The 15,210-nt window shown below is 36.4% G+C and overlaps 1 protein-coding gene across 10 annotated transcripts in view; it reads left to right on the top strand.

Moving 5' to 3' along the window:
• The window catches only part of MYCBP2 (MYC binding protein 2), a 275,901-nt gene that overhangs the window by 176,290 nt on the left and 84,401 nt on the right, over positions 1-15,210 (top strand). For all 10 annotated transcript variants that reach the window (XM_054586458.1, XM_054586462.1, XM_054586453.1 and 7 more), the window contains 5 exons: positions 2,423-2,638; positions 7,852-7,907; positions 11,412-11,527; positions 13,895-13,992; positions 14,744-14,860. In XM_054586458.1, the coding sequence (XP_054442433.1) occupies positions 2,423-2,638; positions 7,852-7,907; positions 11,412-11,527; positions 13,895-13,992; positions 14,744-14,860 (603 nt within the window). The remainder of the gene's footprint in view (positions 1-2,422; positions 2,639-7,851; positions 7,908-11,411; positions 11,528-13,894; positions 13,993-14,743; positions 14,861-15,210) is intronic.

Here is a 15,210-nt window from a genome sequence, read left to right as displayed (position 1 = left end):
TTTAAGAAATATTTATTGATTGATTTCATAGAGGGAGGGAGAAAGAGAAACATTGATTTTTGTTGTTCCATTTATTTATGCATTTATTGGTTGATTCTCATATGTGCCCTGACTGGGAATTGGACCTGTGGCCTTGGCGTATTGGGACAACACTCTCACAAATGGAGCTACCCAGCCGGACTGTTTCCTCTCTCTTTTTTGGAGTTTTCACCGAGTTCAAGTACTCTTCCCCTAAGTTCATTGAGCATCCTTATTACCAGTGTTTTGAACTCTGCATCTGGTAGATTACTTGTCTCCCTTTTTCATTCAGTTCATTTGTGCAGTTCTGTTTTGTTTTTTCATTTGGGACATGTTTCTTTGTCTCCTTATTTTGGCTGTCCCCCGTGTTTGTTTCTGAGTGTTAGGAAGAGCTGCAACATCCCCCAGTTTTGTTAGGGTGGCCTTATGTAATAGGTGTACTTCTGGGGCCAGTAGTGTAGCCTTCCCCCATCACCCAAACCAGGTGCTCCAGATGTGCCCCCATCTGGGATGTGTGCACCTTCCTGTTGCAGTTGAGTCTTGATTGCTATTGGCCTATTAATGGCAGGGATTTATTGCCCGGGCAGTCTGCTGCAAGTACGAGCCTTGGCTACAACCAGGGAACGGCTGTGCAAGAGCAGACGCCACAGAGCAGGACTTGCTTCACTGGAGCTCTCATGCCCAGTGAGGCTGCCCCTTGAGTGTGTTACTTGTGGAGGTGGGTGGGTGGCCCTCTGGCATGGTCCACCCGGTGCCCTGGTGCTGGGGCCTCCTAAGAGATATAGGCCAAGGTCAGCCGCCGCCTGTGCCCTGTCCGGGGCCACCCAGCATGAGCTGCAAAGCAGTCTGCAGATGGCTGCTACTTTTGTTGGGCTTGGAAGTGCCCAGTAGAGGCAGAATTGTGAACTGAGGCCAACTTAGCAAGAGGTGCAGGGCACGTGGGTCGGATGCTGCTTGTTTAAGGTTTGTGAACCTTTCAGATATTTTAGGAGAGTCTGCAGCATGAGCCAAGACAGGCCCTTTGTATGGAAAAGCCACGGGAAGTGGCTTGGGTGGACACATAAGTTGGGTGGGGCAGGGTTACAGGGAATCACCAGAGCAGGGCAAACAGTGTTAGGCAGGTTAATGGACACTTGATGTGGTGTCCCCCTGCCAGCTCTGTGCAGAGGGAGCTCAGTACAGGAACAGTGGCTTCTGCCAACACTGCTTTTGGGGTGAAAGCCATCCCTGTACCCCTCACCTCAAAACCAGGCAGTTCAGTTCCTCCACGTATGTCTCTGATGCTCTTCAAGCTGCCACCTCAGCACTGGAGCTCAGAGCCAGTGAATCTGAGTAAGTCTGTGTGTAGGCTCTTTAAGAAGAGCAGCCTGGGACTCCAGGAACACTTCATTTCTCATCTGCAATCCCTGCTGGTTTTCACAGCCAGAAGTTATGGGACCTCTCTTTCAGGCAGTGGAACCCTGGGTTTGGGAGCCTGGTGTAGGCGGGTCTGGGACTTCTTGTTCCTCAGGGGGAACCTCCTGATTTAGCTGCCACACATGGGTGTAGGACCAGCCCGTTCTGTGTCTCTGCCCCCTTCCCAGTCTTGATGTGGCTCCTGCATAGCCTAAGTATAGGACTTCCGTTCGGCTAGATTTCAGGCGCTTTTGAATGATGGCTGTTCTGTAGTTTAGTTATAGTTTGTATGTGGTAGTGGGAGGATGAGCGCACTGCATTCATCTACTTCATCATCTTCAGGGCAAGCCACAAATCTGTTCCTTGTTTCTCTACAATAAAGTAGATGAAAGATATCCCCGTTTTTTTGTTGCTGTTGAAAAGATTTAGTTTGGAAGTTTAATTAGATTGCTTAGATCAAATAGCTTATGTTGGTTGACAGAGTTATCTAAAAGTACTCTTTCTGCACTAGAATAAATATTGTTAGACTTTAGGTATAAGTTTTTTTATGTGTTAATTCTAAGACTTACCAATGGAGTACATTTTCTTCTACAGAAGAGTACAGCTAAAATTGAGATTAGCACTTCAAAATATATAGAGATTGTGAAAAAGTATTTATACCTGAGTTACTGGATAAAATAATGTTAGCTTCTTCAAGAAGTTAATGTAGATTCATTCTGCTATCATTTTCTATACTTTGTTAATGGTGATGTTTATTTTTATTTTGTTGTCTATGGTTATTTATCAAAAAAAAAAGTCTATCTTTTATACTCTGTTCAGGATCCATATTGTGGAACCATCCTAAGGTCATTCTGGTGCTGTTAAATAAGACTGAAGGGAATGCCTAAGATGGACCAATCACAACATAATATTCATAGAATTATGAGTCCATAATTAGAAATTGCTCTTTTTCATGTGTCACAGACAATTATATAATAGTAATATTTGGTTTTTGTAATATCATGATTAGGTCGAAGTGAAAGCCGTTCCTGTTTCTCAGAAGAAAACATCTTTACAACAAGAGCAAGTAAAGAAACCTCAAAGGATTCCTGGCAGTCCAGCCGTAACAGCTGCGCCCTCTAATGCTGACAAGACTTTTGGTGGGCTGGCGTCCCCAAAGCTGGATGTCTCATATGAACCAATGATAGTGAAGGAGGCTCGCTATATTGCCATAACAATGATGAAGGTAATTTATTTTACTTATCAAAAAAATTTTATTTTTCACCATTTATTCATTTAACAAACATTTCAGTCATTCAAATGAAAACATAAAATTATAGGTCTAAACAACTGTTGATAGATAGTAAAATTGTATCTTTTTTTAGGATGATGTTATTTTCCTTCAAAGAGGGTTTTTCATTTGTTTTTGGGAGACATCTAGAGGGGATGGCCAATAATAGATCAAGCTAATACAGTCAGAGATTGAAATGGTTGAAAGGTGGATTTTAGATCCTGCAGAAATACTTGTCTGTTTTCAATTTACCATTACTCTTAAGACATAGCCTTTCGGGGATTTAGCCGGTTCCTAACCAGCACTCTTCAATTTTTGGGTTCTCCCAAAAGCCAGGCTCATCTCTTTTGGTTTCTTCATGCCTTTTAGCTTCCCAATGTCTTCAGACAGATTTTTTAAAAATATTTTATCCAATTTTTTATCTTTAGAGGCAACATTAGCCTAGATTATCAAGATGGTCATTAATTTAAGCAGAAGTTAGGAATTTTTGTCATTATTAGAATGAAGTTATGAGCCATTCAAGGCTTTCATTTAAAGGATGGCACAATTAAATTTGTGTTTTACAAAGATCATGGTGGATTGTGGAGAATGTGATTGGGTAGAAGATCAGCAGGCAGGGTTTAGTTTAAGTATCTAGGGGACTACTGATTTAATCTGTGAGAGATGCTGATCCCTTGGACTACGGAGTTTTCAAAATCAATTCATGAGATATTTAGGCTCAAAAGGACTTACTAGCTAATGAGGATGGTGTAAGAGAAAGTTTATATTTTGAGCATCAGTAGTGAGATTGATAAGTTAGAGGAGGGGCAGTTTTGGTTGAGGAAGATAATAGTCTGGGATGTGATGAGTTTTAGATGTCTTTGAAATAGCCATATAATAATATTTATGAAAAGAAGTTGGATTACAAACCTGCAATTATCACCGTCTTACCTCAAGAAAAGATTTGAGAATAATCAGTACTTGGGTTACTCATAAAGTTAGATATCTGCTTTCATGAGTGAAGAGAGAAGTTCCAGGAAAAGATCCTGAGAAACACCAATATCAGTGATTCTAAAATTTGTTTCTACGTTAGGTAGATACATAGGGAGACAGACAGACAGACAGATAAGATAAGATAGGTAAAACTTCTGTCTATATCAGAATCATCTGGAGCACTTACGTAAAAGGAAGGTCTTTCAGTCATTCAAAGATTTTGATAAATTAGATCTAGAGAAAGTTTCAAGAATTTGCATGTAAAACAAATACACAGAGTGATTCAGGTTCAAAAAGTAAACTTTGAGAAACATTGATTTACAAGATAAGAAAAAGAAAGAAAGAAGGAAAGGAAAAGAAAGAAAACACACACACACCGCCCTCCCCCCAACATTGATAAGAATACCAACCAAAGAGGTGAGGTGAGACATAAACTAGTACCAGCATTTGCTGTTGCCATTTTTACCACCACTTTAAATATAGCAAATTAATCCTCACTACATTCTATATAGTGTTTTTATTCCCATTTTACATATTTGGAAACTGAAGCATGGAGAGGATAAGTAACTTATCTCAGGCTGTGACGCTGACTCCAGATTTGATTTTCCTAATTATGCTCAATTACCTTGTGGCATGTCTTGAAAATCAAGGAAAAAGCAGTTTAAGAAGGGTTAGCAATGTCATCCTGCAAAAGTGAAGTTCTGAAAAGGATCTAGCAACAATGAATTCATCAGTGATATTGGCAGTAGCAGTTTTAGAGCCATAGCAGATTGATGAAGAGGACGTGAAAATAGCTGAAGGCAAAACAAATATAGTCTCTCAAGACATTTGGGTACAAAAAGAAAAAGAGGAAATAGAACTGAGTGAAAACTTTTGAGTTCGGGATTGAGTATAGAAAGATTTACGTGTTTTAATACTGGTGAATCCATTGAAAAGAAGGAAACAATGAAGACAGTCTGAGAGAGAGAAAAAATGTCTAAAGTTCAAGTGGAGAGATTAGCCTTAAATAGTAGTATTACCTCTTTTTCTCTATCAGGAAAGGGAAGAGAAAATAATATGGATGCTAGTTAATCTATAGGTTGTACAACCAAAAGAGTTACTTATAATAGTGATGTAATTTTAGATTGGAGAGGGAAGTGATGAACCTTAGGGTCAATATTTTGAAACGAAAGAAGAAAATGAAACAGTCACTGTGGAGAATTAAGGAGAACTGATTAGAAAGATTTTTTCAAATATCCTTGAAGAATCAATTGAAATTGAAGGTAATGCAGTGCAGTGTGAGCCATATAAACATGTGTAAGATAATCATTTGCATTAACTCAGCATTCAATATTGCCAGCTAGTTCAGCAAATGTATAGTGAAAGAAGAAAGTTGAGCCTATGGTGGTTAAAGAAAGGGCAATGGAACCTCATGAGTTTGAAAAGGAAGATGGATGAGGATTCTGAGAGAGTGGAGGGGATGAGAAGGACTCAGAATCTAAAAAATTGATACAGTACGGGTTAATAAGGCAGACAACTGAACAGACCATTTTATTTCACTTTCAGAGAAAGAACAATTCTGAGTAATGTTTCAGGTTTTAACTTCTGATATGAATGGTTGAAAAAATTTGCAGTTAAGATTATTGAGGAAGATAATTAAGATTATGTGCAATTAAGATGAAATGAAGGAACTGCAGAGCTGGAATTTTGGATGAGTTGTTCACTGACTGTTAAAGAATTCAAAGCTAAACATTCTCATTTATTTCACTTCTTATTTAAGAGATTTAGTTTCTGGTCTCCTTTACTCCCTAATCATTCTTTTAGTTTCCTATGAACATGCTTTCCTTTGTATACTTTTTTTTTTTTTTAAATCAAGTTACCAGAACTGAAAGCAGTATTTCAAGAATGTTCTGAGTAGCCCAGGGTTAAACCATTTACAGAATATCTTTCCCAAACTGTCCCTTTAAAGTATGAATTTATGTTCCAGGAGAGACGATTTTCTTGTATTAACCAGTCACAGGTACTGGGTACTCTCCAGTAGAGAGTCAAATTTTTTGGAGGATGAAAAAATTAGATATGATTTTATTGTAATATACTTATTATTATAAAATCTAAACATAATATATTCATTATTAAATATATTACAATGTATTTGAAGGGAAGTGAGAGCAGAAAACACATTGTACTGGGAATCTGGTGACTAGTGTTTTTCTGTTCACGCCTTTGAAATCTTGTTAGACATAACCATAAATTACATTTTTCTTATTTAACTTTTTAGTAGGTGAAGGCAGCTAGATCATTTCTAAATCACTTTTATGAAAATAGAAAGTGTGGGAAAAACGAATGAGGCTTGTGAACAGTGTGGGTGTGCTTTTCTCTACTAAGTACAGTGCAAGTTAGAAGTAAATGAGCAGTTGGGTACCTTAATCTGATCCTTGAAAGACAGTGTTGAGTGTGGTAATGTTGCAGGCATACAAAAATATCAGGAATAATGGGACATGTTTCATGTTCCTACAGCCCATTTTTGTCTTTACATTTTATCATAGTTTTATCAAATCTTTTCATTATTTTTAAGAAATTTATTTTTACAAAGCATAGTCAGAGCCTTCTGAAAACCCTTCCTTGGACCCATTCCCACCCCTTCCCTAAAGGTAACCACTATTCTGAAGGGAATGGTTCTCATTCCCGTATATATATTTATACTTTACTGAGTGTAAATTTTTTTAAGATTTTATTTATTTACTTTTTTTTAGAGAGAGAGGCAAAAGGAGGGAGAAAGAGAGGGAGAGAAACATCAGTGTGTGAGAAATGCATGGTTACCTCTTGCCACACCCCCTCCAAACTGGGGGCCTGGCCCACAGCCCAGTGCCCTGACTGGGAATCAAACCTGGGCCTTTTGGTTTGCAGGCCAGCACTTAATCCACTGAGCCACACCAGCCAGGGCTGAATGTAAATTTATCGATAAGAAATATATTTAGAATTGTTTTGTATGTTTTTCAGTAGTTTATAAAAATGGTATCCGTATACACATATCATTTTGTCAGTGTTTTGCCCAACCTTGTTTTTGAGGTTTAGCCATTGAGCTGAAGTTCTTTCATTTTAACTGCTTTAAATTAAGTATTCCAATGAATGTATAACCGTTCCATCATTTTTTTCATTCTCTGGTTGATGAGCAATTAACTTGTTTCTAGTTTTTTTCACTATTATAAACTGTACTAATATAAACATCATTGTATATGTCTTCTTTTGTACCTGAGCAAGAGGGTTTTTTTGTTTTTTGTTTTTTTCTAAGATATATAATTAGAAGTAGAATTACTGGATTGTAGGGTATGCATGTATTCAGCTATATTAAGTATGACTCAAACTTACACTCCCACCAGCATTATATCAAAGTGTTAGGTACTTTGTGTTCTCATCAGCACTTTATTCTTAGCTACATAATTTGATAACTATGATGAGATTATTTTGTTGTTTTAATTTGCATTTCCTTGATTCCCAATCTAGTTGAATAACTTCAAATGTTTATTGACCTTTCAGATTTTTTTCTTTACTTACTTTTCTTTTGTATTTTCTCTTTTGTATTGATTTTTTAAATGTGTGTGTGTGTGTGTGTGTGTGTGTGTGTGTGTGTGTAAATGATACATATCCCATTTTGGTTATGTGAATCACAAATTGCCTTCTCCCAGGTGAACCCTTATCTTTGCCCTTTCTTTATAGTGTCTTTGTTTTGGAGAAATTTAAATATATAATGTACTCACATTTCTTCTAAATTTGTATATGGTATTGTTATTTACATTTGTGTCTTTAACACACTCAGAATTTAGTTTTGTGAATTGTATGATATAGCTAATTGAATTTTTTCTTACTCTCCTATATCGATAACCATTTCTCTCAGCACTGCATATTTATTTATTTATTTATTTATTTTTAGAGAGGGGGAAGAGAGTGAGAAAGAGAGGGACAGAAACATAGATGTGCAAGAGAAACAACAATCAGTTACTTCTCACATGGCCCCAACTGGGGACCTAACCCCACAACCTGGACGTGTGCCCTGACCTGGAATTGAACCAGCAACATTTCACTTTGTGGGATGACATCCAACCCCCTGAGCTATCCCAGTTAGGGTATCTCAGCACCATTTATTGAATGTTTTATTACTGTGTTAATAAAGAATGTTTCTAATGGATTTGTAATTTCTATTGATCTCTTTCTTAAAGGTTTATGAAAATTACTCATTTGAAGAACTACGTTTTGCATCACCAACTCCCAAGAGGTAAGGATCCTTTCCTCAATGTGTATCCAAAACAGATATTAGCAACTACTGGCAACTAAAATCATCCTGTATTTCAACTTTATTTTCCATAAATAAATATAGCATTTTAAAATTTTAGTAGCAGTATACTACTAATTTTATAACATGTAGATTTGCAGTTATGGTGTTGAGCTACAATACTACCAATATATTATATAATATTAAGATGATGGAAAAAGAATACTATCTGAAACATATAATTTGGCTTCTTTAGGGTTAGCTTGTTTTTTCTGTTTTTGCTTCCTTTTCTCCTTCAGCTGTTGAGTTACAGAGATTTCATTGTACTTTTGACTGTGAGGTTTTAATTTTTCAACCCATGAGTTAACTTCTGTTAACTCCAGATGTAGGCAGATTTTTTTTTTTAACTTACTCTTTCATTTGCTGGTTAGGAGAAGTACTTTTTAAAATAGATGCTTGGGAAAAATTTTTAGATGGATTGTACTTTAGAGAGATCACCTCCATAGAATTTAGAAAAAGCTGCACAATGAATCTGAAAAAACATAACTATTTATTCTTTTGTATCATATGATTTATTAGAAATTAACAGGTTACTATGGTTTTATTCTGACCTGTATGCAAAATGGAATCTTAATGCAACGTCTAGAGAGTTTTTGAAATAGGGAATTAATATTTTGCCTATGGCTTACTTTTAGTCACAAAATATATGTACAATGAAAGCATATAATTTTTAAAAACAAATGCGAGCCCTGGCCAGTGTGGCTGAGTTGTTTGGAATGTTGTCCTGCAAATCAAAAGGTAACAGGTTGAATTACCTGTCAGGGCACATACCCAGGTTGCAGGTTTGATCCACGCTCGAGGCACATACCATTAGGCAACTGATCGATGTTTCTCTGTCATATCGATTTTCCTTTCTTTCTCCCTCTCTCACCCCTGCCCTTCCTCTTTCTCTAAAAGCAATGAAAAATGTCTTTTTCTGGAGGGGGGGGTAATATAATAAGTGAATTTTTAAAAAATGAACTATATAGAAGAATAGCATATTAAATAAGAATTAATTGGCCATTTGCCAATAAGTATATGCATTGGGCATTCATATATGCATTGGGCATTTTAAACCTAGTTGTAGTAGTCTTTTGTTCTAAGTAAATACATTTATTCTTCAAATACTATTAAGCATCTGCTCTGTGGAATGCAATGGTAGAGGTACTGGCATACTCTTAAAAATAAGATAGGCAAGGTGCTGATTCTCATAGCATTTATGTTGCTATGGAGAAACAAACTCTAAATAAGTAGACAAAATAATAATAGTAAATAAAGTTACTGATAGTGATGGGGTTGGGGGAAGTTCATTCTAGGCAGAGAAAATCTGGGGTGGATGGAGCTTTTGATGTGTTTGAGGAACAGAAAGATAATTGGTCTGTAGAATAATGAGCAAAAGAGAAAATGATCGAAGATGACATTAGAGAACTATACAATGGCCATGTTTCATAGGGACTGGTAGGCTATTTTAAGGAGTTTGAATTTTCTTCCAAGTGAATTCGTATGGAAGGCTTTCCAAAACAAGCTGGGGAATGATATAACCTGATTTCTAGGTTTAAAAAATCATTCTGGCTACTCTCTGGAGAATAAATTATAGGGGAGCAAAAGTGAGAACAGAGAGATGAATTTGACTATTAAGTGACTTGGAACACGAGTGAAATGGAGTTAGCAGTGGAAATTATGAAGTGGATGGATTTGGGATATACTTAGAAGGTAAGGGCAACAGCTTGCTGCTAGAATAGAAAAATAGGAGGTGAAGAAAAGAGAAGAATCAACAATGAGTGCAGATTTTGTCAGCTTCAGCAGGGATACAGAATATATAGCAGTATAGGGCTTGGCCAACTTTGGCCTGCAGACCAATTTGGGCCTGTTTTTGTAAGTCAAGTTGTATTAGATCATAGCCTTGATCTTTAGCTTATGTATTGTTTATGGCTTCTTTCCCATAACGTAGTAGTTATGAAGGACTGTTTGGCACAATAGACTTAAGTATCATTACAGAAAATGCTATTGACCTGTGGTATAGATTATCATATTTTTACAAGGATCAAAAAGCCTGAGAAAATAACAAGTGTTTTTTTGGTGGTGGTGTTCTATTTGTTTTGGTGGGTGGTGGAGTGAGGAGGAAATGAGTTCTTCTTTGGATATATCGTAGATGAGAGACCAAGATGCCTCTTAGTTCACTAAGTATAGTTATTTCCAGAGCAACTGGAAGTAACGGTTTGAAATTCAGAGAATAAATAAATATTGGAGTCATTGATAATAGAGATGGTATTTAAAACTGAGGAATAGATGGGATCAACTAGTGAGATGCTATTCAAAGTAAAAAGAAGACCTACACTCAAATCCTGGGACATTCCGTAGTTAAAGTGTGGTCAAAAGAGAGAGAGCCAACAAAACAATGAGAAAGAATGGCCAGTGAGGTTAGAGGAAAACCAGGAGACTGTTGCAGAAGCAAAAAGAAGGCATTTCACGAAATTAGGAGTTGTCAGCTATCAAGTGTTACTGAGAGATTGCTAAGGACAAAGAAACAACCGTTGATGACTTTGATGTAAGCAATAGCAATGAAGTCTTGGAAACAAAGGCCTAGTTAGGAAAAGTTGTGGAAGAGAATTGGAAATAAGGAATGGAGATGGTGATTATAGACAATTCTTTAGGTAAGTTTTGATGTAAATGGGAAAAGAGATATGAGATCTTATTTGAAAGAGCTGTAATATCAAGAGGAGGTGGTTAAAATAAGAGATTGTGAGGTTGGTTTGTACAGAGATGAAATACAATTAGAAATAATCCAGTAAAATGAGAGAACTTGACAATGAATGAGAGATAATTGTAGCAAGGAAGTGCTAAAGGAATGAGATTCACAGCACAAAGGAGGAGCTGACTTTGAATAAGACCCAGGATACTTCTTCCATTGTAACAGGAGAAAAGGTAGAGGAAAGTAGGTTTATTAATCTGATTACAACTTTGAGGTTGTACCTCTTGCTTCTGTTTTCTCACTGAAGAAAGCGATGTCATGATCAGCCGAGTGAGGAAGAAGGGTGATAGATGATTGAAGTGAGGAAGAAAAAATAAAATTTGGTCATTTAGGAGAGTAGGAAAACTTACTGTAGCGGGGCAGGATTGTCATTTATTGTAAAAATACAATTAGAAAATAAGCTAATGAGAGAAAAATAGATCCAGAGACATGGAAACATGGAACAGACTGGTAGCTGTAGGAGGGGAGGAAAGTGGTGGGGACGGGGGGAAGGCCAGGGAAGGCAGAGGAAGGGACTAGTCAGAGCCTGTATGACTGACTCATGGACATGGACGAGGGAGAGGGGTGGGCTGGGTAGAAGGGAGCAGAAGGGAAAAAAATGGGACAACTGTAATAGAATAAACAATAAAAAAATTAAATATTTGCTGACATATCTTAATGATGTTAGCTATTTAACCAAAAGTAAATTTTCCAGTATTCATCTTATTTCTTTTCAGACCCAGTGAGAATATGCTGATCCGTGTCAATAATGACGGCACTTATTGTGCAAATTGGACTCCAGGAGCTATTGGACTTTACACTATTCATGTTACCATTGATGGCATTGAAATAGGTAATTTTTTTTTAAACTTATGAGCTACTTACTGCAGAGAACTAGAATCAAAATCATCTTCTGTTCTAGTTTGTGCTTTAACTTGTATCATAGACATGGACAAGTTTTATAACTTATTTAGGGCTTTGTTTCCTCCTTTATAATGAATACTGAATTAGTATATGCATAAGGTCTTAAAATTTTATAACAGCTTACAGTGTTGTTGTAGCCCTCATGACTCCTTCCCGCCATTGCCTAATGTGACTGATTACGTACGGTATCCTCCATGCTGCTGCGTAGCTGTGCCTGCCTTACCGCTGCCTCCTGGGGCACCTGTCCTCCTTTCCGTCCTGTGAGCGGAGGCCATCTCACTCGTCTTTGGTTCTCCCCATCCAGCGTAATGCCTAAAATGGCTTGCCTAATAAATACTTGTTCGATGAGTGAATTCTCTTTATCTGCCACTAACTTGGGAAAGTATATTGCTTTTATTTGGGGCATTCATTTTCTTTTCTTTTCTTTATTTTTAAATTATCCATGTAATTGGACAACAGTAGAACAAGAAAACTCTTTAAGTGTGTATCAATATGAATTCCTTGTGACATTATCTTTCCTGATGCCCCTTGAGAAAAAGGGTTCCTGTGATAGAGTAGATTTAGAAAACCTAGTATTTTGTGCTCTCATCTTAGACATTCATAGAGTTCACAGTAACATATTAGGGATCCCAAGAAGTTCTGGACTTAAGAACCTTGTCTCAGATGGAGAAAATCAAGAGTCATTTTCACTCATATGTGAGATCTAACACTGAAAGCAACAAGCAAACCAAGAAGACAGACAAACAAAAACTTAATAGACACAGACAACAGTATGGTGGTTGCCAGAGGAGAAGGTGAGGGAGGTGGATAGAAGAAGATATAGGCGAAATAAATAGTGATGAAAGGAGACTTGACTTTGGGTGGTAGGCACACAAATACACTATGCAGATGATATATTATATATTTGTACACTTGAAACCTATGTAATTTTATTGACCAATCTCACCCCAATAAGTGTAATGAAATTTTTTTTAAAAAATCTTGTCTAACTTTGTTAAATCCTTACTTGGAACCCTTGCACGTGGGGAGGAGGGAGACAGGGTAGAAGTAAAAGAAATCCTAGTTAGCATTCCGCCAGAATATTTTTGGGGGAAGCTCTGATATAAGTATGTTTTTACAGTGAAGATAAAGAGGTACTATACCTTGATGTAACAGAATAGAATGTACATTAATGTAACTGTATGGCATCAGATATCTCAGATTCATCTATATTGTTCCAGAAACCTTTATCCTCAGCCTTTGCTGCATTCTCCTTTATTTCAACATACCCATAAAGCCTTTAGTTCAGCAAACTTTTGTTGGTTCTGAGCAAAGCATTGTTCTAAGTAAAACAATTACTGTCAAGTATTAACAGTTTATTGATGATTGCAAGATAAAACAGGCAAACAAAATTATGTGAAGTAGAATATAAGCAGCAACATGCAAGGGGTACAAATAATAGGAATTTAGAAGTGGAGATAGTCAAGAATGGCTTCATCTTCACTGATAGTGGGGTGAAGGAAACTGCTACAAAGTAGGTAAGAAAATTTCTCTCATATTTGTTATTGCAAATGACAGTGAAACAAAATGTTGGTATTTACTTGGAATCATCCATTTTCTTTCCCATCTTTCTAACTCGGCTTTCTCCCAAGGTGACCAGACTGTCAGTGTTCTGGGTCCTTGCTGGACCGCAGGCAAGGACAGCTGGTAATTCATTAGAATAAAGATGATAATAATAGCTAACATTTATTGTGCACTTAATGTACGTGCAACATTGTTTTATTTAGACCTTATATATTTTAAATCCTTTCGTTCTCACTGCAACCCAGTGAGGTAGGTGCTATCTTCATTCCCATTTGATAGATGAAAACGTTAGGCATGGAGAGTCAAATAGCAGATGTGGGAACAAACAGGACTGTCTAACGTGAGAACCCGTGCGTTTAACCACCGCACTGTGTTGCACGTCAGGGATGGAGATGACTGGTATAGAGGATGGGTGGTAGTCGGATCTGATGTTGTGAGATAATGTTTAATTATATGAGAGTTTCTTTTTTTTATTTTTTTAGTATAATTTCATATGTTCAGATAAAGAATGTGAGCCCTTCCTTTTTTCCTTGAACTCTAATACACCCGTTTTGAATCTCAATGCCACTTTTCAAATATTTCTCTTGTTTAACTATACGTATCAATCACCTTAAAAGGACAGAATTCAGATACCCGTTTTAAACGTTTAGCCTGTGAATGTATATAAGGTTAGGTTTAAGATCTTCCCTTTCTTGCATTCTCAAATGACTCAGCTTCCTTCCTTTTTTTATAGATGCTGGACTAGAAGTAAAAGTGAAAGACCCACCAAAAGGGATGATACCACCGGGAACTCAGCTGGTCAAACCAAGGACTGAACCTCAACCAAATAAGGTTAGGGTAGGGTGAAATCAGAACTTCAGTCAGTCAGAGATTTATTAATTTTCTTTATTGATGCGTCAAGGTGGCCATCAAAGATCTACTGTTTCCTTGAATTTAGTATTTGAATTCTAAATATTCCTAAATAATTTTGAAGAGTACCTCATGGTAATTCTAATCCTTTCTAAAGTGTTTAACCTATACTTTTTGGCTTCTTTATATAATACTTTGCATAGGCCTTGTATACTTTCTATTAATGGAAAATTTACAACTAACAAAAAGTCTTCTGTTCATAAGTGTATAAAGTTTACAAGGTTAAAGTATCCTGTGCTACTAAGAAAAATTAATTTCCTAACATTAAAAGTAAATAGAGTAATTTTGTAAACTGTTCATTGAAATGGAAAATTGGTAAAGAATTTGTATTCTACCTTTCTAAAAAAATAACTCTTTTCTCCTTTTTATCATGCCCTCAAAATTTAGAGAGGAAATTATAAATATATGTTAATAATTTAAAATTGTTTTCAGTAATGTGCATTTTAATACATGTACATTATTTCAGTTTCCTTCCTTTTCTTAAAGATGCTGAACAAGTAATACTTACTCTGTTATAAATAAACTTCTGTTGTTTGCACAAGGAAAGCAGCTTCAAGTAATTTTGGAAACTTTCTAAGAATTAATAATACTTTCAAATCTGTTTAATTTCTTCTCTTACTACTTATAAGATCTCTATTGCATGATTTTCCCTGTCTGTCTTTGCTTTTCTCAGGTTCGAAAATTTGTGGCCAAGGACAGTGCAGGGCTCCGTATCCGTAGCCACCCTTCCCTTCAGAGTGAGCAGATAGGCATAGTGAAAGTCAATGGAACGATCACTTTTATTGATGAGGTAATTTGTAATGCAACACCTGGTAATAAGTTTGGGACAGAAAGTTTTTGCATTGTTTGCACAGTAATGTTACAAAATTTTCTGTTAAGATATGTTTAAAATAGTTTGGGTAGTGTTTGGAAAATTGGCAAAATGTGTTCATTGAGTTTCAAACATTTCATTTATTTTTATCAATTAAAAAGTAACTAAAATTATATTAACATGAAAAGAACTCAGTTAATACAGTAGTCAGAACCTATATAAGTACTCACTTAAAATGGGTACAGTTCATCTTGAATATTTTAAATGTTACTTGTTTTTAAATGTATTATTGTATTGCTTTAACTTTGACAGTACGTTTTTCTAATAAT

Source organism: Pteronotus mesoamericanus, unplaced genomic scaffold (genome assembly GCF_021234165.1).
Source record: "Pteronotus mesoamericanus isolate MK-2021 breed Mesoamerican mustached bat unplaced genomic scaffold, CSHL_Meso_final contig_94, whole genome shotgun sequence".
In the NCBI taxonomy this organism is placed as follows: domain Eukaryota; kingdom Metazoa; phylum Chordata; class Mammalia; order Chiroptera; family Mormoopidae; genus Pteronotus; species Pteronotus mesoamericanus.
Note: the sequence above shows the minus strand (reverse complement) of the source record. Positions and strands in the feature narration are given on the sequence as shown.